Here is a 25,269-nt window from a genome sequence, read left to right on the forward strand (position 1 = left end):
CAAAAGAATCAGCGAGCAGGAGCCTGATTCCATGGAATCCCTACAGGTGTGTGTGCGTTGTCCGTGGGGCTTGTTGCAGCGGACATGTTGGAGAGTTTGTTTCTTGGGAAACATTTGCAGTGCAGAGAGTTTCTTTTTAAATGTTATTCCTTTCTCAGAGTTACAAAAGCGATGCGCAGAGAGAACCAAGCAAGCCCCTAATCCAAGGCCTTGCTTGCTCCAAAAAGTAATTCAAATTGAATCCAATTCATGGTCTCCCTCAAGGGAGATATACAAGATCCAAGCTGACAAGAGCAGGCATTACACCTGGTCTCACGTCTGATCTTAACCAAAAGGCTGAGAAGCGACTGTACAACAACAGTCCGGAGCAGATTTAACTCCAAACACCCCATCGAGTGTGTAACGTGGGAATTCAATAAGTGATTCCGAAGCTTCGACCTTACTGCGAGAGGAGAACTCTCAACTGAGTTAAGATACAGGGACCTCTTACAGAACCTCACACACACGACCAAAGGTCAGCTCCAGCTGTGATTGAATATTAGCTGCACCTTACACAGCTTACATTATTCCCTTCTTTAATGCTCACACAGCTTCAGTGGCCATTTCACGGTCATATCATGTGCAGCTGCCAGTAAGAGATAAGAAGCCAAGTGTTTACAAGATGAAGCTGTCATAACCAGTTTGTTGGTGATATGTACCAACTATTCAAGCTTCTCATCCCGCCTAACAGAGAAGCCTCCATCTGCTCTTTCTCTCCCAGAGTAGGGGCAAACAGGCACACGCTTTGTCTGAGGGTTCAGCGTATGAAAAATATCATCTGTTACCACAGCAACTAGGCAGCACGGTGGCACAGTGGTTAGCACTGCTGCCTCACAGCTCCAGGGACCTGGGTTCAGTTCCCAGCTTGGGTCGCATGGAGTTTGCACGTGCTCCCCGTGTCTGCGTGGGTTTCCTCCGGGTGCTCTGGTTTCCTCCCTCAGTCCAAAGATGTGCGGGTTAGGTGCATTGGCCGTGCTAAATTTGCCTTAGTGTCCCGAGATGCGTGGGTCAGAGGGACTAGTGGGTAAATATGTGGGATTATGGGGATAAGGCCTGGGTGGGATTGTTGTTGGTACAGACTTGATGGACCGATTGGCCTCCTTCTGCACTGTGGGGATTCTATGAGTAGTTCAGCTGTTCCAAACCCATTTAGAATCGGAGAGGCTTTCCAAATGTCAACAGTGGCAGAATTGAATTGATGCTTCTTTCCCAGAAGCCAAGGCAGTGACAAATCGTTCTCTGGCCTGTCCGTGTGGTAAAGCTGTGGCGTCCCACGGTGCTTCCTCTATCCAATGTGGGACTGCCCCATACAGAGTAGCTGGGTGCTACCACACCTTCCAGCTCAGCTGTGGCTAAGTGACTCTCGCTCCTGCCTCTGAGTCAGGAGGTTATGCATTCAGGTGCTGCACTGTTGGACAGTAACGGACTTCATGTACCATCAGGGTGCTTTCTTGTGGACAGCCAAAGGCATTGAAATGCACAATGCAAATGAGGTAACAGAAAGAACTTGCATTTATACAGCGACTTTCAGAACCTCAGTGTGTTCCCAAGTGAATCTTAACACATTAGGCACTTTCCTGAATGGTAATCGCTGATTACTCTGTTGGGAAATGCAGCAACCATCTGGATGCAGCAAGCTCCCACAAACAGCAATGTGATAGTGATAAGATGCATCATTTTAGTGGTGTTATTAGAAAGATAAACATTGACCAGGGTGGAGCAATGCAAAGAGATCTTTTACTCGTCCTTTTGGGGGCGGTACGGTGGCACAGTGGTTAGCACTGCTACCTCACAGTGCCAGGGACCCGGGTTCGATTCCCGGCTTGGGTCACTGTCTGTGTGGAGTCTGCAAGTTCTCCCCGTGTCTGCGTGGGGTTTCCTCCGGGTGCTCCGGTTTCCTCCCACAGTCCGAAAGATGTGCCAGGTTAGGTTGATTGGCCGTGCTAAATTACTCCTTAGTGTCAGGGGGACCAGCAGGGTAAAATATGCGGGATTTACAGGGATAGGGCCTGGGTGGGATTGTGGTCAGTGTAGGCTCGATGAGCCAAATGGCCTCCCTCTGCACTGTAGGGATTCTAAGATTCTAATCTCCTTCTCCCCACCACCCTCCCTGCACGCCCACACCCCTCATTGAAGGTGAGGGGATGGTGGATCCTCAGTCAGAGATGTCACTAACTTCCTAAACTGTCCAATTGTCTGAGCCGGTTGACGTGTTGTCACACTGAGTCATAGCGAACATAAGAGATTCCATGGAGTTAAAGTTGGGATGAGGTGCTGGCACTGTGAGCGATATCAGACGGTCTGTCTATTCTCCACCCTGTCCAGTACCCTGTTCTGGTTCAGCCAGTGGAATGAAATATCACGTGGGGTGTTTAACAGTTGACTGCCACCTCCATTGCTACCACCCAGAAGAAATTTTCAATCCTCCCCCCACCGCTCCCCCGGCCCACCCCACCCCAATCTCTACCGAGCCAGTTGGTCACTGTTGGGGCTGCAACAATTGGCCTCAGTGAGTTCCAGCTCATGAAGGAGAAAAATCAACCAGGGTGCCAATCCTACCTGGCGCAGTCTGTGAGGCCCTCCTGGAAAATGTCATGTTTCTGAAAGTATCACTGTGAGAGCACGTGTTACAACCATTGGGAAAGACTAAACAAGCTGGGCCTTTTTGTTCTAGAACAGCAAAGCTTGAGGGATGAACTACAAAATTTCAAAGGGTAGAGATGGAGAAATGTTTCCACTTTGTGATCTGCATGGGGAATCAATGATTGACTTCCCTGTAGGACTCGTTGAATACAAGCTCCCTGGGGATTGGTAATTAACCAGCTAGGTGGAGCTCGTATACAGAGCCCTTGTATAAAGCAGACCCCTGAAACTCCCTGCCATGAGGAGTTGTTAAGGTGAAGAGGGAAGATGCCTTTCAGGGGAAGCTAAATACATGAGGGGAAAAAGGAGGATGAGTTATAGTAGAGGTGGGCGGAGGTTCATGTGGAACATAAGCAATGTTGTAAATCCAGAGGCATCTAACCCAAATAATTCTAGCCTGTTGAGTTATGCTGTCTCAACATAGGACTATCTCATCATACGCTGGCTTTTAGATAGGGTTGTAGATGATACTCAGCATATGTGGGAAGATATTCCCAGTAAGAAGTTTAACAACACCAGGTTAAAGTCCAACAGGTTTATTTGGTAGCAAAAGCCACACAAGCTTTCGAGGCTCTGAGCCCCTTCTTCAGGTGAGTGGGAATTCTGTTCACAAACAGAACTTATAAGACACAGACTCAATTTACATGAATAATGGTTGGAATGCGAATACTTACAACTAATCCAGTCTTTAAGAAACAAAACAATGGGAGTGGAGAGAGCATCAAGACAGGCTAAAAAGATGTGTATTGTCTCCAGACAAGACAGCCAGTGAAACTCCAGTGATATTCCAACAGGAATAATTTGATAGAAACCTTTGTGATACCACTGTGTAAGTTTAGGACCTGCTTGTTCATCCGGCAGTAAGGAAACTTCAGTTGGAAGCAATAAAAGAGCTAACTTCACAAAGTAAATCAAAGAAAAAGGTTTAATAAAGAAACTTCATTACATCAACACTCAGGCTATGCCCTGGGTCACACAAGCTCCCCACAATCCCCGACTGCTTTCTATTTATACCAGGTCAGCTGACCATCACATTATTTTGCCATTGGTTACATTATCACAGATTCTGGTTTTTTTTATTCATTCATGGGACATGGGCGTCGCTGGCTGGCCAGCATTTATTGCCCATCCCTAGTTGCCCTTGAGAAGGTGGTGGTGAGCTGCCTTCTTGAATCGCTGCAGTCCATGTGCTGTGGGTTGACCCACAATGCCGTTAGGGAGGGAATTCCAGGATTTTGACCCAGCGACTGCGAAGGAACGGTGATATATTTCCAAGTCAGGATGGTGAGTGGCTTGGAGGGGAACTTGCAGGTGGTGGTGTTCCCATGTATCTCCTGCCCTTGTCCTTCAAGGTGGAAGTGGTTGTGGGTTTGGAAGATGCTGTCTAAGGATCTTTGGTGAATTACTGGAATGCATTTTATAGGTGGTACACACTGCTGCTACTGAGCGTCGGTGGTGGAGGGAGTGGATGTTTGTAGATGTGGTGCCAATCAAGCGGGGCTGCTTTGTCCTGGATGGTGTCAAGCTTCTGGAGTGTTGTTGGAGCTGCAATGTTATCATTGGTTACAAGATAACACCACTGATAGCGCGACGGCAATATTTGCAATAATTTCTGACAGGAAACTTGAAAATATTCTAATGATTTTCGCTAATTTCATTATTCTAGAAACATTTTATCCAGGATAAGAAAGAGAAACTGAGTAAACTGCTCTGCAACAAACTTATTGAGAGAGAAAACCTCAAATTTTTTACTCACTGCGAGATCAAACTCAGCCCTGAGATGAAAGACTCGAAGAAGCTAAACATCGACATCCTCTTTCGAGGTCAGTTTGTTTGTTAACACTTTGTACTCACAATGGCTCATTCTTATTCTGCTCCCAACTCTATGGGAACTGGGACCAAAGAACCACCCATGCCCCCCACCTCCCCCCCTCCCGTCCCCATCACCCCCGATTACTCAGTGGGCAAATGCACAGTCCCCCATCTCAGTTGGTGTTATTCCAAAAGGGATCGGCAATGATTCCATTCTTGCTTTACATAAAATTAGTTGCATAAAGATCGTCCAATGGGAATGGAGGTTGTTTGGCTGAGAGCCAAGAATGATCCAGTTAGGTGATAGAGTCTCTTCACTTCCTGATTGGCTGAGGAGGGCAGGGTGGCATGAGGGTGGACCTATAAAGAGACCAATGGTGGTTGTGGGCGGTGAGGGGCAGTTACAGTCAGCAGGTGACCTGATGAACACTTCCATCGTAAACGCAGCCGGATTTGACATTGCCACTGGAGGCTTTTGAGATGTTTGATGCCAATCAATGTCAATGATACTCGCCAAAATCTTGCTGCCCTTCACGCTGGCAGGATCTTACAGTCCGCCAACAGCGTGCCCCTGCCGCAGATTTCCCAGTGGTGAGGGGTGTGCCCAACGGGATCTGGCCAGCGAGCAGCACGCCAACTCCTGCCACCACCAAGCGGAGAGGGAGAAAAAACCCTCTCGCTATAATAAATGCAGGTTGCTGCAGCAGGGTAGGCTGGGAGCGACTGGATGTGGCCATCTATTCTGCCCATCCTGGCGTCCTCGGCACACCGTCCCAAACCGATGGGAGGAGGGAGCCATAGCATGAATGCAACCCAGGAGCTCTGCAGTGTGTAGCCTTTGACCAGATTGGGAGGGAGAGACTAGAACTCGAGGCCACAACCTCAGAGTGAAGGGACGGTCCTTTAAAACTGAGATGAGGAGGAATTTCTTCAGCCAGAGAGTGGTGAATCTGTGGAACTCATTGTCACAGAGGGCTGTGGAGGCCGGGTCATTGAGTGTCTTTAAGATAGAGATAGATAGGTTCTTGATAAATAAGGGGATCAAGAGTTATGGGGAGAAGGCAGGAGAATGGGGATGAGAATCAGATCAAACATGATTGAATGGCGGAGCAGACTCGATGGGCCGAATGGCCTAATTCTGCTGCTATAACCTATGGTCTTCTGGGTGCTTAACTTCAATCCATACAAGGAGAACAGGTCATAAATGTATCTCGTTCTTAAAGTGTTATTTTTCCTTCACAGTTGACGAAAGAAAGCTCAGCAAGCTGCTAAATGATGAGGAGAAAAGTCTGAAAGAGGTAATTTTTAATGTTACTACATTTTCAAACTTCTTTGACCATGGACAATTTTTGGACCGATTCAGTCACATACACTGGAAGAATCAGAAACAAAGCCTTTAGAAGGCCAAAGGTGAAAGAAGAGCCATTGACCCCACTCCATAGGTCCAGGGATATCTATTCAATCATGGATTTCCCCCCTTCATGACTACCTCACCCCCCACCCCCCCCCTCCCCCCACACCCCCCTCCCCATCACTGATTTAAGGAAATTTGATGGGGCCAGTCAGCACCCCAGGTGCACCATTTTCCAGTGTCCATTCAAGAGAGAAAAATTAAGCTCATGCCATTACATACGGGGATATTTTAACCATATCACCCTCCGCTCCGACTAATCAGGCACAGAGAGGACACCCTTTTGAGAGGGACAGAGCCACATCCCGAGGACACCATGATCAGAGCGCGCACGCCATTTTAACTGCCACATTATCTCACACAAACCAGTGAAAATTGGAGGCAGGCACACAGCACTCAGATTACTGCAGATCCAAGTACTTTTATTTTGTTTATAACTTGTGGGCTGGGGGATGTGCCATTGTTTCATCCGATCCCTACGAGGGAACAGCTGCTTTCTACTTACTTGTCCCATACCATCCCCCTTTTGCCATGCACAGTAATCACTTCGGTGCAATTGCTTTATTTATTATTTGTTGATGGGATGTGGGCGCCGCTGGCGAGGCCCAACATTCATTCCCCATCCCTAATTGCCCCTGAGAAGATGGTGGTGACCTGCCTTCTGAACCGCTGCAGTCCATGGGGTATGACTGAACGATGATACGACTTCGGCTGTCTTGAGTGGAAGATCTGAAACTGGCATCTGTAATGACTTCAGTCAGGCCGTTGAGGTTGGCCGATTGGAGTATGAGCTCCCTGATTAAGGATCCAATTGATGACCAATCAGGGAGTCTTTGCCTTGTGTTTAACAGGGAGTGTCAGTTCCTCTGGCACCCCTGGGGGGTATACTACTGACTGCTAACACTCTGTGTACTGCTGTTAGAGTTTGTAAATAAAGGGATGTTGGTGAAGGGACCTCTGCCTCCAAAGACCTATTACACTGACACCTTCAAAATCTGGACCAGGGTCACACAAGACAATGTGATACCACCACCCACACCCCCTCCCCCTCCGTACTATTTACAATCTACCTGACCATTGTGAATGTGGGGCCTGTCTCTTTAAGAGCGTACAGCAGAAGTGAGTCACCTGACTTGAGGGACCAATGGAAACTAAGAGTGAGTGATCTCACCAGAGGGTGGAGTCCTCTCTCAGGCGGAGTCATCGAGCAGCCATGAAGTAAGCGTGCAAAGACTGGAGCCGTGCTCCAGGGCAGCCCGGAGCTGCAATCCTCCTGTATCAATAAACACCTTCCTTATTCCTAACACAATCAGAAGCCTCTCCTAACAATTTCAGAAGCCGGCCACACAAAAATACGTAATACTGACTGTGGCTATTCACCTCATCAAAGATCAATTGCCCTCTCGTGAGAGTAATACATACTGCCGAGATAGAAAACTCTTTAACCTCTTTGCCAAAACTAAATTGACCACCATAGACCTAAAAGAATTGTGGTATTGTTACCCACTCTGCACCAGATCTGCAAGTCACTCTCGATTTCTTCAAATCTGTATACAAGAAACTTGACTGTCCTTGAATATTGTCAAAATTAAACCGCTATCAATCCACGGCTGTTCAGCCAAACATTCCACCTCCTTGTAATAGCTCCATCCATCCTCGGGTGGATGGAGCTATTACAAGGGGGCATAACTATGGGTTCATGGTGGGAGATATAGGAAGGATATCAGAGGTAGGTTCTTCACGCAGAGAGTGGTTGGGGTGTGGAATGGACTGCCTGCAGTGATAGTGGAGTCAGACACTTTAGGAACATTTAAGCGGTTATTGGATAGGCACGTGGAGCACACCAAGATGGTAGGGAGTGGGATAGCTTGATCTTGGTTTCAGATGAAGGTCGGCACAACATCGTGGGCCGAAGGGCCTGTTCTGTGCTGTACTGTTCTATGTTCTATATACGTTGAAGGAGAGATTCTGGAATATGTTGAGCATTACATAGAATCCCTACAGTGCAGATGGAGGCCATTTGGCCCATCGAGCCTACACCAACAACATTCCCACTCAGGACCTATCCCCGTAACCCTGCTAATCCCCCTGACATTAAGGGTCAATTTAATGTGGTCAATCAACCTAACCACATCTTTGGACTGGATCACCCAGAGGAAACCCATGCAGACATGGGGAGAACTCCACACAGACAGTCACCCAAAGCTGGAATTGAACCCTGGCCCCTGGTGCTGTGAGGCAGCAGTGCTAACCACTGTGCCGCCCAGCCACCTTGGCAACCACTTCTCTCAAAAGGCCACCGTTGATGAGGAGATCCAACACTGGATCAACTATGTCAGTTCAGCCTTCTGCAACCTATGGCAGTGAGTGCTTGGCAACAAAGAGCTCAACAGGTCAACAAAAACCCTAGTTTACAGAGCGGCTGTTGTCACCACCCTCCTGTACAGCACTGAGACCTGGAATGTGCATCAGCGACATATAAAAAACACTAGAGAAATTCCTCTTGCACAGCCTCCACATTCCACAGGATTATTGGACAAATGCCATTGAAGCCAGGTCCAAAGACATGCAGGCAAAGTCAACTTTGATGGCCAGGGCACTGTGCAGATGGCGAAAAGCATCTCCCCCCGGTACTCAACTTTCGAATGGCCAATGTTCTGGGGGAGGACAAAGAAAACACTTTGGACAAATTCTGAAGTTCTCCTTAAAGCACGGCAGCATTGAGTTTGATGCAGAGTTTGCTACCAATCATTTAAGATGGCAACTTGTCCATCAAGCTGCAACATGCTTTCAACACAAGAACATGTGAAATGGGAGCAGGAGTAGACTATTCAGCCCATCATGCCTGTTCCGCCTTTCAACATGAGCATGGCTGATTTTGGCCTTCAGCACCACTTTCCCGCCCACTCCTCATCTTCCATAATTCCCCGAGACATCAAAAATCTGTTGATTCCAGCCCTAAGTGTATTCAGCGATGGAGCTTCCACATCCAGCTGGAGTGAAGAATTACACCCAATCACCCTTCTTGGAGTGAAGAAATTTCTCCTCATCTCAGCCTAAATGATCACCCCTAATCCCGAGGCTGTGCCCACGTGTGTCCAATTCCCTGACCAATGGAAACAATCTCTCAGTGTCCACCCTCTCAAACCCCTTCCAAATTTTGTAGCTTTCAATGAGATCCCCTCTCATTCTTCTAAACTCCAGATAATAGAAACCCAATTTACTCCCCCCCCCCGCCCGCCCCAAGAGACCGATCTAGCCTCCCTGCCCCCCTCCAAGAGAATGATCTGGCCTCACTCCCCCCCCCCCCCCCAAGAGTTACATCTGAACCGCCTCCTCCTCCCTCCCCACCCCCTCACCAGAGAATGACCTGACCCGCCTCCCTCACCCCCTCCACCACCGACCTGAGTCAGAGAGCAGTTGGAAGCGCTGAACTTACCTCTTCAGCAGCTGGAGCGCCCGAAACAGACTTTTATTTAGCACGTCAATTCCGGCCCGATTCCGGATTGCCGAACGCGGTGGTAAAGGGGGAAATACTGATAAAGTTGGGCAGGCAGTTCGTTAATTCAATTTAAATGCAGGCAAATCGGATCGTGGCCATTCCTGGGTCTCGGTAAAGTGGGCATCTACGCGGACGCGGGTACAGGCGTGTTAATGGCCTCACGCCCAACTTTACCACATTTTCGCACCTGGTAAAATCGTCCCCAGAGTGCAGAATGTAGTGTTAAATCATAGGGCAACCCCTTCATTCCAAGGATCAATTAAGTGAACTTTGAGTCACAAAGCCAGAATGATGAGGCAGAGCGCTGGCAGAATAGGAAGTGAATCCTGCACTCAGGATCCGACTACCTCATGGGCCAACCTGCCTCATGTGCCCAAAGATCTGTATGCGGGTTGAGAGTGGGTCTGTTCAGTCACATGAAGGCTCTTGATTAAAACCCGCAGTCCTGAGCAGACATCAGCCTCGAATCCAGGGGCAGCCGGTGATGAATCATTTTGTCGGCACTCCCACCCTCCATTCTGTCTCACATCTCCACCATCTTCATTCTTCCCCATCTCCTTCTCCCTGGATCTGCATTTGCTTAAAAACCTTTGAATCCTTGCTGAGGAGCAGTAATCAACCTGAAATGTTTTACTATCTGCAGATGCTGTAAATGTTTGTTTTAAATGCTGGAGGAGAGATCTCTGGCCTCCGTGGCATTTCACTGTTCCTGTGTTCGGATTGTCAGTCCTACTTACTGTCCTCTCTTATGTTTCAGCTGGGTCTTCAGGTCACCTCCCCTCGCAGAGGAGACATTGAAGACCCACAAACAGCGACAGAACTGAAGAAGCTCATCGCCATGGTGGTCACTGGCTCCTTGCTGCTACTTGTCTTCCTGTCCGCCATCATCTACAGGTGTGCGCAACGCAAATCCCAGCACAAGAAGGACCTGGTGAGTGGCAGCCAGATATAGTTATGGAGGGCAACACCTGCCCAGATACCTACAGCATTCGGGCATACTTAAAAACGCCATGTTAATACTCGCTATTGTCTTAAGCGAGGCAACAGAAAGGTTGCCAAGTACTGGACTCAGCTCCTCCAAGGCTAGAGTGAGACACAGTAGCACTATGGTTCGCATTGCTGCTTCACGGCACCAGGGACCCGGAATACAAACAGAGAATGCTGGAAAATCTCAGCAAGTCTGTCAGCATCTGTGGAGAGAGAATAGAGCCAACGTTTTGAGTCTGAAAAAGGGTAATCTAGACTCATTTTGAATCTGGATGACCCTTCATCAGAGTCCTAATGAAGGGTCATCCAGACTCGAAACGTTGGCTCTATTCTCTCCCCACAGATGCTGTCAGACGTGCTGAGATTTTCCAGCATTTTCTGTTTTTGCTTCAGATTCCAGCATTTGCAGTAATTTGCTTTTACCAGGGACCCGGGTTCAATTCCGGCCTTGGGTGACTGTGTGGTATTTCTCCCCGTGTGGATTTCCTCCGGGTGCTCCAGTTTTCTCCCACAGTCCAAAGATGTGCAGGTTCGGTGGATTGGCCATGATAAATTGCCTCTTAGTGTCCCAAGATGTGTTGGTTAGGGGAATTAGCCATGGTAAATGTGTGGGGTTATGAGAATAGGGCTAGTGGATAGGACTGGGTAAGACACTCTATCAGAGAGTTGGTGCAGACTCGATGGGCCAAATGGCCACCTTCTGCACTGTAGGGATTCTTTGGTTCTAGGGATTACACCACGGTTCCAGCTCCCAATCACAAACACTGGGCGGGGAGGTCGGCAATGAGGAAGATTGGGATATTTGGGGTTGCTGCGTAAGGATGAGTCCTTTGTAAAAGGCCATGAGAGGCACGGGGGGTAGGTATGGGCCACCCAAGAGGGATTCAACATGAGCATAGCCGCAGGAGAGGAAAATAAACAGCAAAACCTGTCCGGACCTGTCTCCAAGCCATAAAATGGAACTCTGGTGTCAATGATTTTTACTGGGATTTGAACATTGTGAACTGGTTTTTCCTTCTTGGAAGAAACATTGGGCGTGATCTTACCAGCCGTTCATGCCACGCTCCCTCTGCAGCGAAGTCGGAGAGTTTTGCAGCCAGCCAAATCTCCCGTGCACTGCGACGGGATGGGAAAAATGGTGAGATTCCGGCCATTGTCTGACCATTGTGGGTAGGGGGGGGAGGTGCAGGGAGAAGAATTCAGCCCTCCCACAGCCAGAAAGAAAATGGCAGCTACACCGATACCACCATCAAATCCTGTCCTTCCAGAGATGCCAATGTCGTCTGATTTCCTCTGTGCCCATTGTAGTCCGAACCTCAGTGAGCAGAAACACAACAAGGTAAAGGGGCATCTCCCCTCCCTCCCCCGCCCCCCAACCCCCCGCCCTCTCTGTCTCTATGCCAAAGAAACATAAAAACTAGAAGCAGGAGTAGGCCATTCGGCCCTTCGAACCTGCTCCACCATTCATCTCGATCATGGCTGATCATCGAATTCAATATCCTGATCCCCCCTTCCTCCCATATCCCTTGATCCCTTTAGCCCCAAGAGCTAGATCTAATTTCTTTTTGAAATCAGACAACGTTTTGACCTCAACTACATTCCGTGGTAGTGAATTCCACGCATTCATACCACTGCCACTAAAATAAGGCCTTGCAATTATTTATCACCCTTCATATCCTCAGGGCGCCTCCAACGCACTTTGCAACTAATTAAATATTTCTGTAGTTCCCTTGTTGTTGTAATGTAGGCAAAGCGGTGGCCAGTTTGTGCACAGCAAGCTCCCACAAAGAACAATGAGGGACTAACCTGTTGGTGGTTGTATTTTAATTTATTAATCATACAGTCTCCAGAGACAAAACAGTGGCAGAGACGAGAAACTAGTTCAATCAGATGTTTGGCTGTAGCCTCATTGAGGAAGCAATATCAAACCTGGTTTGAAACACTAAATTCCACTACATAACCCCACAGTGTCAACCTCAACTCTTTCTAAACGGACAAGAGCTCTCAACAATCTTTCCACTTTGACACTCCGATCATCTCTTTCCATCTCCTTAACTGGGCCCCAGATTCAGTTCACCTGCTGTGAAATGCACATTTCTGCCTCACTTCCAGACCTGACTGTTCCAACACAGCCCTGACTGGATTCCCACATTCTGTGAACTTTTAATTCATCCAAAACTCTCTCGACTCTGTCTCAACTCATGCCAGATCCTGCTTACCCATTAGAATCATAGAATATAAACCCTACAGTGCAGAAAGAGGCCATTTGGCCCATTGAGTCTGCACCGACAACAATCCATAAGACATAGGAGCAGAATGAGGCCACTCGGCCCATCGAGCCTGCTCCGCCATTCAATCATGGCTGATTTTTTTCTTATCCCCATTCTCCTGCTTTTCCCCATAACCCCTGATCCCCTTATTAATCAAGAACCTATCTATCTCTGTCTTAAAGACACTCAATGACCTGGCCTCCGCAGCCTTCTGCGGCAAACAGTTCCACAGATTCACCGCTCTCTGGCTGAAGAAATTCTTCCTCATCTCTGTTTTAAAGGATTGTCCCTTTAGCCTGAGGCTGTGCCCTCTAATTCTAGTTTTTCCTACGAGTGCAAACATCTCTCCACGTCCACTCTCTCCAAGCCTCACAGTACCCTGTAAGCTTCAATAAGATCCCCCCTCATCCTTCTAAACTCCAATGACTACAGACCCAGAGTCCTCAACCGTTCCTCATACGACAAGCTCTTCATTCCAGGCCCAACCCCCATAGCCCCATGTATTTACCCTGCTAATCCCCTGACACTAAGGGGCAATTTAGCATGGCCTATCAACCTAACCCACACATCTTTGGACTGTGGGAGGAAACTGGAGCACCCGGAGGAAACCCACTAAGGATTGGGATGAACGTGCAGACTCCACACAGACAGTGACCCTAGGCTGGAATTGAACCCGGGTCCCTGGCGCTGTGAGGCAGCAGTGCTAACCACTGTGCCACCATTTTGCCCATTGCATTGCCTGCTCTGTCCTCGCTGACATACTTTGTCTTCCAGTTAAACAATGCCACATTTTAAAATTTCTGCCCTTATTTTCAAATTCAAACGTAGTCTTGCGCCTCCCTGTCTCTGTAACCACTTCCAACCCTCCCATATATCTGTGCTCCTGTAATTCTGGCCTCCTGAGCCAGAATTAGAGGATTTTAATCGTAGAAGTATAAAAACTAGGTGCAGGAGAAGGCCATTCAGCCCCTTGAACCTGCTCTGCCATTCAATATGATCACGGCTGATCCCCTATCCCAATGCTATATTTCCCCTGATGCTATTAAATTCTAAAAAATTATCTATCTCTTGAATTAATTCAGTGACTTGGCCTCCACAGCCTTCTGTGGTTGAGAATTCCACAGGTTCACTACCCTTTGAGTGAAGAAATCTTTCCTCATCTCAATCCTAAATGGTCTACCCCTTATCCAGACTGTTCTAGATTCCCCCAGCCAGGGAAAACATCCTCCCTGCATCTAGTCTGTCCAGCCCTGTTAGAATTTTATATGTTTCAATCGGATGTCCTCTCCTCCTTCTGAACTCTAGTGAATTCAGGCGCCATCAAACCAATCTCTCCTCAAAGGACAGCGCCAAAATTGGCGGTTGTGCCTTCATCTGACTAGGCCCGAAGCCCTGGAATTTCCTGCCTGCAAAGGGATATAGATAGTTTAAGTGAGTGGGCGAGTGTCTGGCAGATGGAGTGCAATGTTGGTAAATGTGAGGTCATCCATTTTGGTAGGAATAACAGCAAAATGGACTATTATTTAAATGGTAAAAAATTGCAGCATGCTGCTGTGCAGAGGGACCTGGGTGTCCTTGTGTATGAATCACCAAAAGTTGGTTTGGAGGTGCAGCCGGTAATTAAGAAGGCAAATGGAATTTTGTCCTTCATTGCTAGAGGGATGGAGTTTAAAAACAGCGAGGTTATGTTGCAGCTGCATAAGGTGCTGGTGAGGCCACACCTGGAGTACTGTGTACAGTTTTGGTCTCCTTACTTGAGAAAGGATATACTGGCACTGGAGGGGGTGCAGAGGAGATCCACTAGGTTGATTCCGGAGTTGAGAGGGTTGGCTTATGAGGAGAGACTGAGTAGACTGGGGCTATACTCATTGGAATTCAGAAGAATGAGGGGAGATCTTATAGAAACATATAAGGTTATGAAGGGAATAGATAAGATAGAAGCTGGAAGTTGTTTCCACTGCCAGGTTAAACCAGAACTAGGGGGCATCACCTCAAAATAAGGGGGAGCAGATTTAGGACTGAGTTGAGGAGGAACTTCTTCACCCAAAGGGCTGCGAGTCTCCCTGTGGAATTTCCTGCCCAGTGAAGCAGTTGAGGCCTTGTTGAATATTTTTAAGGCAAAGATATACAAATTTTTGAACAGTAAAGGAATTAAGGGTTATGGTGAGCGGGCGGGTAAGTGGAGCTGAGTCCATGAAAAGATCAGCCATGATCTTATTGAATGGCGGAGCAGGCTCGAGGGGCCAAAAGTCCGACTCCTGCTCCTAGTTCTTATGTTCTTATCCTTTCCATCACTCCGGCACTCTCGTCTCCTTTAAAATGCTTTAATTGGCCTCTTTGTCCAAACTTTTGTGCATTTGTCATAACATCTCCTCACACGGCTTGGTGCAAAATTTATTTTAATGTTGCTTCTTGAGAATTTCCTTTTGTTATGATGAAAGCGCTTTTTAGGTACAAGTTGTTGCCGTCCTTGTAGCAGCTTAGAGACAGGCCTGCCTTCCTGCTGTTGCCTTATGCCTTGTTTCCAGTTACACAAGGAAGCTATTGCAGGCTGTTATCAGCAGGTGGGGATCTTGCACTTGACATGAGACCTGAATGGCTTTGCTGTGTTCATTTTACCCAAGAAGCAATGAAAAAGATTGACTTGTATTTCTGTAACACCTCTCAAAAGGTAGCGGCACGATGGCACAGTGGTTAGCACTGCTGCCTCACAGCGTCAGGGACCTGGGTTTGATTCCGGCCTTGGGTAACTGTCTGTACAGGGTTTGCACATTCTCCTTATGTCTGTGTAGGTTTCTTCCGGGTGCTCCAGTTTCCTCCCACAGTCCATAGATGTGTGAATTAGATGGATTGGCCATGTTAAATTGCCCCTTATGTCCCAACATGTGTAAATTAGGGGGATTAGTGGGATAAATACATGGGGTTAAGAGGATGAGGCGGTGGGTGAGCCTGGGTCGGCTGCTCTGTCGGAGGGTCGGTGCAGACTCAATGGGTCGAATGGCCTCCTTCTGCACTGTCGGGATTCGATGCTCCCAGGTCAATCAAAGGGTTTTACAGTCAATGAGGTCAATGAGAACGTAGTCGCTGCTGTAATGAAGAGAATGCAGCAGCCTATTTGGAAACAGCAAGATCCCACACGCAGCAGTGTGATAAATCACCAGAGAATCTGTTTCTGCAAAAGCCTACAATGCACAGTTTTGTGTTATTCATTCTCAGGATGTGGGCATCACTGACTAGGCTGGCATTTATTGCCCATCCCTAGTTGTATTTAAGAAGGTGGTGGTGAGCTGCCTTCTTGAACCGTTGCAGTCCAGGTGGTGTAGGTACACTCATAGTGCTGTTAGGGAGGGAGTTCCAGGATGTTGACCCAGCGACAGTGAAGGAACAGCGATATATTTCCAAATCAGGTTGGTGAGCACAGTAAGAAGTCTCACAACAACAGGTTTTCAAGTCCAACAGGTCCATCAGATGATGAAGGAACAGCACTCCGAAAGTTCGTGATACCAAATAAACTTGTTGGACTTTAACCCGGTCTTGTGAGACTTTTTACTGTGCCCGACCCAGTCCTACGCCGGCATTTCCACCTCAGGATGGTGAGTGGCTTGGAGGGGAACTTTCAGGGGTTAATGTTGCCACAAATGTCACTGGGTACTAACCTGGAGCAAGAGCCCCAAGGGCAGGTGGATGGGTACATGAATAGAGGGATACGGACCGAGTAAGGGTAGAAGGGTTTTTTTTTAGTTTAAATAGGGCGTCATGATCAGCACGGGTTTGGGGGGCCGTAGGGCCTGTTCCTGTGCTGCACTTTTCTTTGTTCTTTGGGTGTTTCTGCCCAACTCTGCCCCCAACTGCGCATCACCAACCCTCTCCCCACCGCACCAGAATCCACCCAAATCAATAAAACCGCCCAGGCAGAGATCAGCTCACAGCGCCGATTAGAAGGATTGAGTGAAGAAGGATTCCAGCAAAAATATTTTTGCCATTGTTCCCTTTTCCCTTCTACAGTGCCTGAACGAAGAGATGCATGTGGTGGACAACGGCTGCCATGACAACCCAGCCATGGACATCATCGAGTGTGAGTCAGAGATGCAGGAGAAGGCCAATTCGAAGACCAGCTGCCAGGAAAACATGGATGGTTGGATTGTGCCAATAGACAGCCTCACCAAGAACGAACTGGAGGAGGAGGACACACATTTATAAAGCTTCTGAAACATAATCCCACTGCTATCTACAGCTCCACTACACATCTGTATGATTGCTTCAAAACATATATATAGATATATACTGCCAACAAGAACTGAACTCGAGCACACACCAATAACAGCAACCTCCTTAAAGCCATATTCTCTTCCATAGGGTTGGTTTTATTTTCCAGGATTTCTAGAGTTCTGGTATAGGAATAGTGACTTAGCAGTAATGTTACTGAACTAGTAATCTAGAGGCCTGGACTACTGCTCTGGGGACGTGAGTTCAAATCCCAACTAGAAGAATTTAAATTCAATTATTTCTGCACTAAAAAAAATCTAACCTTATAATTGGTGATCACAAAACCACTGGATCGTCATAAAACCCAACTGCTTTAGGGAAGGAAATCTGCCATCCTTACCCGGTCTGGCTGACGTGTGACTCTACACCCACGGCAATACAATTGACCTATATCTGCCCTCTGCCTAGCAAGCCACTCAGCTCAAGGGCAATCAGGGAATGGGTAATAAATGCTGGCCTTGCCACTGACCCCTGCATTCCATGAAGGAATTTAATAAAAAATACACTTTCTTTCTAAAAGAATGAGGCCTGGGCAAGTTAAGATCAAACAAATTATTCTTAAGAGTAAAGGTTTCCACAGAATTCTTCCCATCTATCATCGGATGTCTAAGGAGAACCTGGGAGATGCACAGTAAAGGCCCTTCATCAGCCTTTATCTCAGTTTCTTGGAAGGGGTTAGGGCTGGGGTGGGGTAGAGAGTTCTCCCACTTGAGACACTCCAAGCAAACTCCAGGTGAGGCTCTGTGAGGCTTCACACTTCTCCGAGGAAGAGTAGGGTTGCCAACTTTCCAGGATTGCCCTGGGGTCTCCAGCAATCAAAGATTAATTTGTAGGTGGCTGCTGTGAGTGGAATGATTAAAAGTGGTTTTTCCATTTCCATTTTCTGAGAACATTTCGGTTATAGTGCCACTTGAGGTGAGATTTTTTTTAAAAAGGCTCTTTCGCCGACAGATTCTCCAGATGGACCATTCACTTTCGGTTTGGCAGAGGAAGGTGATACATGATGGGGGCAGACTTGTTGGGTGATCATTGGCTGGGGTGGGGGTGGGGGGTTGGTCTGGGCATGCAGGGGAGGGGGAAGGGCAGTTACCATCAGCAGGCCATGCAATGAAGCCTCCAGGAATATGTTGGTAACCTTGGTTACCAAGAGGAGCCCCTGGTCCTTCATTATGTAAACCCCTCCCATGTCACCAATCAAGGATAGATGAGGTCAAGATTCTGAACACATGCAGTTTTAACTCATTGTTTATTTCTAAGGAGAATAAAGTTCCCACGGTCGCAATGGATATGAAAACATCTGGAGCCCACTTGTCCTTACCAGACTACAGCCTGCCAGTTCCCAGTTAAGCCAACCGTTCCCGGTAAATCACAACCGGCCACGGCCAATGCCAGCTGGCAAAAGTGGGTACCAACCGGCTTGCGGTGGGACTGCCCCAGCTGTCTCGGCGTATTCCAGATGTTCCAGTTAGAGAGCAGTCAGACATGCTTGCGGCTTTTTGGCCACTTTCAACTGATCTTTCCTTTTTCCCCATTTCACCGATCCATATCAAAGTTTATAGATTGGAGGTCAGGATGTAGTTATACTATCGAACGGGAGAATATGGCTTTAACCCTTTAAATGCTGTGGTTCAGGAACATTTCAGGCAAAATACTTGAACACCAGTGAGATGGGATCGTGAAGACCCGTCCTTTAACCTAATAAGCAGACAGCCAATGAGACAAACCAGATTGTTAATATTTACAATACTCAATGTCTTTTTAAACAGTGGGGCAGGAGAGCTTATTTTGTTGTAAAGTTATATGTTTAAACAAATTGACGCTAATCGTTTTTCCAATGTAGACACCTCTACAGTAACTGTTGGATTTGTTTCCAGTTGGTAAGGACCATCATTTTTCCCCAAACCTCCTACTGATTATGAAAATTTGAATTATTTTTTTATCGGATGTTTGACATTTAAGACTCGAATTCCATGGAAGGCAATCGGCTGATCACAAGAATGGGGCCAGGGCGGAGGGTGGAGGTTGGAGGTAGGGTGGAGGTTGGAGGTAGGGTGGAGGTTGGAGGTAGGGTGGAGGTTGGAGGTAGGGTGGAGGTTGGAGGTAGGGTGGAGGTTGGAGGTAGGGTGGAGGTTGACGTTTACCTGGCTTCCCTTCAGGCTGCCTGCCCTCTTAGTTAACACTGCTCCTATGAGCTAGATTCCCATTGTCGGATTTGCTTTTGTTTTAGGTCAGAGTAACTTTGCTCCATAATGAGAACCCTTGTCTGATTTTTAAACATTTAAAAAGGGTAATTTAATTTTAACACACACAGGTTGGAGTGGGGCCTGTCTTACATTCACAAGGGAGGCGATGGCCGAGTGGTATTATCGCTAGAAAACTAATCCAGAATCTCAGCTGGGGACCCGGGTTCGAATCCCGCCACGGCAGATGGTGGAATTTGAATTCAATAAAAAATATCTGGAATTAAGAATCTACTGATGACCATGAAACCATTGTCGGAAAAACCCATCTAGTTCACTAATGTCCTTTAGGGAAGGAAATCTGCCATCCGTACCTGGTCTGGCCTACATGTAACTCCAGAGCCACAGCAATGTGGTTGACTCTCAACTGCCCTCTGAAATGGCCGAGCAAGCCACTCAGTTTCAAGGGCAACTAGAGTTGGGCAACAAATGCTGGCCGGCCAGTGACATCCACGTCCCACAAGTGAATTTAAAAAACTTCTCTGTGACTGATTCGGGGATTACAAGGCCCACATTAGGCTTGTGTGCAAAATTTAGGCCGATTTTTCAGTGGTGCTGAGCAAGTACAGCTTTACCAGACTATTCCAATAAAAAGGAAAGGCTTGTATTCTTGTAGTGGCTTTCACAGCCCCAAGCCATACCAAAGCACTCTGCAGCCAATGAAGTACTGTTGAAATTTAGTCAGTGCTGTGATGTAAGAAACCGGGCAGCCAATTTGCCCACAGAAAGCTCTTACAAGCAGCCATAATGACCAATGAATCTGATTTTGTGATGTTGGTTGAGGGATAACTATTGGCCAGGATGCCAGTGAGAAGTCCCCTGCTCTTCTCCGAACCAGAGCCTACCTGAAAGAGATGGGAGGCCCCAGTTTAAGGCCTCATCGGAAACAAGGCAGCTCCGTGCAGCATTCCCTCAGGACCCTGTGGCAAGCACTGATCGAATGCTCGGAGCCTCTGGACTTGAAAGCAAAACCCTTTTGACTCAGAGGTGAGTGTGCTACCCGCTGAGACATTATCTGAGGAGAGGGCAGTTAGCCAGTATTCTTCCCTCAACGCCATCGTTCAACTCCCTGACTTGGCAGATACACAGTGGTTGCCAAGTTGGTTTTCATGGCAACCGTTACTCTGCCCAGTGATCCATCCTGTCTTCAATGCTTTGGACAGTTCCCGAGGCACCCAGTGAGGTGCTATTTCCTTCTCAATTTGAAAATAATCAGCGGTGCAGTAAAATCCAGGTTACGTACCTGCCCCACTATTAACCAATCAAACACCATGAAGTAGTGAAGGAACTTCCAGGAAGGAAGTGATGCGGGAACTTATTAAAATACAGCACGCAAAGCAATCAGAGGAAATGCACTTCATCCATCGGCTGATCAGAAAGGAAAAGATATTCCTGTTATTAGACATCACATAAACCAATCCCAGAATTCAGTAAACGCCAGGCCACCCACTGGGGTCGGCAAAGTGCGAAGAACCTGTCTCCATTCCTGACAGGTGTAGATTTTTAATCAATCAATTACTCGCCATTGCTGTTCACACGATTGGTTAATAAGATTGAGGCCAGAATCTTATCCCCATTCACGCCAGTGGGATTTTCCCATCCCGCTGCAGTGAATGGAGATTTGGCTGGCCGCCAAATTCTCCAACCCCGCTGCAGTGGGATTGTGGCACCAATGGCAGGTGTGATTGCGCCCTGGGGTGTATAAGTTGATGGGTATACTGCCCGATGCCCATCTGATTTAAGCACCCCCAGGTCCAACAGCTATTCTGCGGGTGACGTGGCTGAGGTCAGCAAGGGTATCATTTGGGGTAGAGAGGAGACAAATCAGCCAGCGTCCCCACCCTGGAATTATTACCCCATTGATGAGAATCGGTGCAGATGCGATGGGCCGAATGGTCTCCTTCTGCACTGTAGGAATTCTGTGAGTGAGTGTGTTGGTGTCTGTGTGTGTTGGTGTGTGTGTTGGTGTCTGTGTGTGTGTGTGTTGGTGTATGTGTGTGTTGGTGTGTGTGTGTGCTGGTGTATGTACGTAAGATCAGGTGAGTCTGTGATGTCCCCATTAGTTGAGTTGCCCACCAATGATCATGAAGAATGGGCGTCAGAGGGCAGCAAACTCTACTGGAATTCCAATTTGAGCAACGTCTTTCTGTGAGGAAATTGAACGGTGAACTGTAAGGAATGTACGCAGAGGAGGCAGCACGGAATAATGTAGTGACCAGCTTTTATATTCTAAAACATTGTCAATGTCATGAGTATTGAGTTGGATGATCAGCCATGATCATAATGAATGGCAGAGCAGGCTTGAAGGGCCGAATGGCCTACTCCTGCTCCTATTTTCTATGTTTCTACGCCTGTTTTTAATGAAGGAGATCGTTTGTGACAAAGGGACTTCTGTACATGTTATCAACAGTTGTGTATACAAATAAACACAGCAACTAATAAAATAATTCTTAAATTGCTTTAAACTCGGATATCTCCAAAATAAATGAAGACTTAAGTATGATTTGTTCTTGTTGTCAGCCTAGGACTGCGCTTGGCCCAATACAAGCAAAAACAGAAGACTTGCTTTAAACGAGTAGATTTTCAGCAAGAAGTTCTGCTGAGAGTATGGCCGGAACTTTACTACCTCACTCGCCATGGAAACGGAGCGGGCAAGGGTCCGGCAATGGAAATCTCCATTGACCTCGGGTGGGAATTTCCCGCTCTATGTGTCAGAAATTTCAACATGTTGGGAGCATCGAGAGAGGACAACACCTTCAATTGCAACTCAAACAGATTAATGACTCAGGTTAAAAAAAACAGGTAAAGGACTCCCAATGAGAGCAGAGCGGTGGCACAGTGGTTAGCACTGCTGCCTCACAGCGCCATGGACCTGGGTTTAATTCCAGCCTTTGATGACTGTAGAATTTGTACATTCTCCCCATGTCTGCATGGGTTTCCTCCAGTTTCCAGTACAAAGGTGTGTAGGTTAGGTGGATTGGCCATGCTGAATTGCTCCTTACTGTCCCAAGATATATAGGTACGGGTAACACCTTAGCAGAATAAAAGTGTGCGGTTATGGGGATAGGGCCTGGGTAAGATGCTCTGTTGGAGAGTCAGTGCAGACTCGATGGGCCAAAAGGCCACCTCCTGCACTATAGGGATTCTGAGATTCTATGGCAATCTCCCAATAATGCAGCCAGACCCTATCTTCTCCCCGCTCAGTGCTGCCCAGCCACAGAGCCAGATTTAGGATCCCTACAACTCCGAACTGGCCGGAAACTGGAAGACAATATTGAGTCTGCCCGTCTGTTCAAGCCTAATAAGGAATAACATGGCCTCAATCGTTCTGGCATTTTACAGATGTTCAATGTTGCACGGAAGCAATTTTCTGCTTCTGTAACCCAGATAATTTCCCACCGGGGTGAGGGTGAGGGACACCCACTGTGCAGCGTGTGTGGGAATTACTGATTTAGTTAAAGCCTATTCAGCTACTGAGGTTAGAGACAGCATCAGAGTGGAGTGTGCGCAGAGGGTTGACGGCCCAGTGGCACAGTGGTTAGCATGCTGCCTCACAGCGCCAAGGACCGGGGTTTGATTCACGGCCTTGGATCACTGTCTGTGTGGAGTTTGCACGTTCTCCCCGTGTCTGCGTGGGTTTCCTCCGGGTGCTCCGGTTTCCTCCCACACTCCAAAGACTTGCTGGTTAGGTGCATTGACTTGAACAGGCGCTGGAGTGTGGCGACTCGGGGAATTTCACAGTAACTTCATTGCAGTGTTAATGTAAGCCTTACTTGTGACTAATAAATTAACTTTAACAGTGGTTAGCACTGCTGCCTCACAGTGCCAAGGATCCGGGTTCAATTCCAGCCTCGGTCACTGTCTGTGTGGAGTCAGCATGTTCTCCCTGTGTCTGCATGGGTTTCCTCTAGATGCTCCGATTTCCTCCCACACTCCAAAGATGTGCACGTTAGGTGCATTGGCCATGATCAATGTACGAGGTTGCAGGGGAGAGGGCCTAGGAAGGTTGTTGCAGACATCGATGAGCCTTCTGCACTGGAGGGTGTCTATGATTCCGTGGGAGCAAGGAGAGCAGGAGTCGGAATGTGCTGGATGCCCTTGTAAAAGTGGGACAAGGAACAGTGGCTTTGTGAAGGTGAGGGAGGTAATATCTTATCCCCTTTACTCAGTCTTTCTGCGATGGAGCAGGGTGTGGTGGAGAGGGAAGGGCTAGAGGGATTAGGGCCAATGTGAATGGGAAACGAGGAAGGTTCGTGTGGGCGAGGAGATTTGGTTGGAGTGAAGAGTAGAATATAAAGGGTTAGGGGTTAGCCATTCAAGAGGGCATTAGCTGATTATGTGAATAGAAGCAATGTGCAGGGGGTACGGGGAAAAGGCAGAGAAATGGCACTGGGGGGATGGCGGAGGGGATCTCCATGAAGGAAGGTAAAATTTCTCTAAAAGGGAGCACATTTTAGTATTTACTCAGATACAAACTGAGCCTCGGGGGAAATGGAAATTAAATGAAAAGATCCTCAGATTTTTGTCATAGAGTTTTACAACAAAGAGGCCCTTCAGCCCATCGTGTCTGTGTCAACAATCAAGCACCTATCTTTTCTAATCCTATTTTCCAGCACTCCGGCGTTACAAGTGCTCATCCAAATGCTTCTTAAACGTCATGAGGGTTCCTGCCTCTACCACCCTTCCAGGCAGCGAGTTCCAGACTCCCAGCACCCTCTGGGTGAAAAAGATTTTCCTCAAATTCCCTCTAAATCTCCTGCCCCTTACCTTAAATCTATGCCCCCTGGTTATTGACCCCTCTGCTAAGGGGGATGGTTTATTCCTATCGACTCTATCTGTGTCCCTCACACTTCGCCTCGCTGTTGAACAAGCCAGGTCTCCACGTTTCAACTTCTGACAATGGCACATCTGAATCAACTCTCCGGAAAGGGAGTTGGTTTAGCTCAGTTGGCTGGATGGCTCGTTCGTGATGCAGAGCGACATCAACGGCCTGGGTTCAATTCCCGCATCGGCTGAGGTGTGGTGACTGTCAGGTTAAAATCACCATCGCTCAGCTCTCTCTCTCTCGAAGAGGAAAGCAACATCTAGGACTGTGTCAACATTTACATTAACCATGCAAGAATCACAGGCACAGGTTGAATCCACAGTGGCACAGCATTGAATACCTTTGACCAACGAATGTGGCTGTAAACCAGAGATAGTCACGTGGTTTGAACATGGAAATTATGCAGCAAATATTAATTATAAATCATCTTCTTGTCTACACAAATCGTGACGAGAAATCTGAGCATGGTGAACTGTTACAGTGGTGAACTTCTCTGCCACGCCAACCAAAAAACACCAATTGAAAATGCTGGAAAATCTCAGCAGGTCTGACAGCATTGGTGGAGAGAGAATAGGGCCAACGTTTCGAGTCTGGATGACCCTTCATCAGAGTTGAAGATAAAGAAAATAGGATGAGATTTATACTGTTCGGGTGGAGGGGGAGAATTGGCAGAACAAAGGTAAACAGTGTGTCAAAGGACAACCTGAAACATGTAACAGATGGTCCTTTGAGGGGATGGGGAGGAAACAAGATGGAAAGCGAGATTCAACAATCTCTCTTCATATTCTGCTTACTTTTGTTCTGACATTTACACATTCTGCTCTCTTAATGGCCGCTATTAGCACCCTTCTTAGCCTTGATCACCACCATTTACACTCCCTTTGTCTTTTTGTCTACAACATCTTTATCAATTATCCCCCCCCCCCCCTCCCGCCGCACCCTTACATTATAAATCCTGTCCTATTTCCTTTGTCTTCAGTTCTGACAAAGAGTCATCCAGACCCAAAACGTTGGCTCGGTTCTCTCTCGACAGATAGTGTCAGACTTGCTGAGATTTTCCAGCATTTTCTCTTTTGGTTCCCAAATTGATACTCGTCTGCCCAGACTGTGCTCTCGCTGTGAGGTTTCCGTCCAGTACTACTTTTTTTAAATACTTTTCCAATTCAATCAAATCCAATTCAGAGTCTCAACAAGTTGAGACATTTCAGATCCAGGCTGACAAGACAGGACGGGAGACCAAAACCACCCTGTCCTGGGCCTGATCTACATGAGTC

The 25,269-nt window shown here is 47.5% G+C and overlaps 1 protein-coding gene across 1 annotated transcript in view; it reads left to right on the forward strand.

The window, feature by feature from the left end:
* The window catches only part of podxl (podocalyxin-like), a 151,893-nt gene extending 130,251 nt beyond the window's left edge, over window positions 1–21,642 (forward strand). Inside the window, exons 5-9 of the mRNA XM_078235828.1 lie at window positions 4,349–4,505; window positions 5,737–5,792; window positions 10,165–10,338; window positions 16,670–18,951; window positions 19,049–21,642. Coding sequence (XP_078091954.1) covers window positions 4,349–4,505; window positions 5,737–5,792; window positions 10,165–10,338; window positions 16,670–16,864 — 582 coding nt within the window. The 3' untranslated portion in view covers window positions 16,865–18,951; window positions 19,049–21,642. The remainder of the gene's footprint in view (window positions 1–4,348; window positions 4,506–5,736; window positions 5,793–10,164; window positions 10,339–16,669; window positions 18,952–19,048) is intronic.
* Window positions 21,643–25,269: the final 3,627 nt, after the last annotated feature.

This window comes from Mustelus asterias, chromosome 19 (assembly GCF_964213995.1).
Source record: "Mustelus asterias chromosome 19, sMusAst1.hap1.1, whole genome shotgun sequence".
In the NCBI taxonomy this organism is placed as follows: domain Eukaryota; kingdom Metazoa; phylum Chordata; class Chondrichthyes; order Carcharhiniformes; family Triakidae; genus Mustelus; species Mustelus asterias.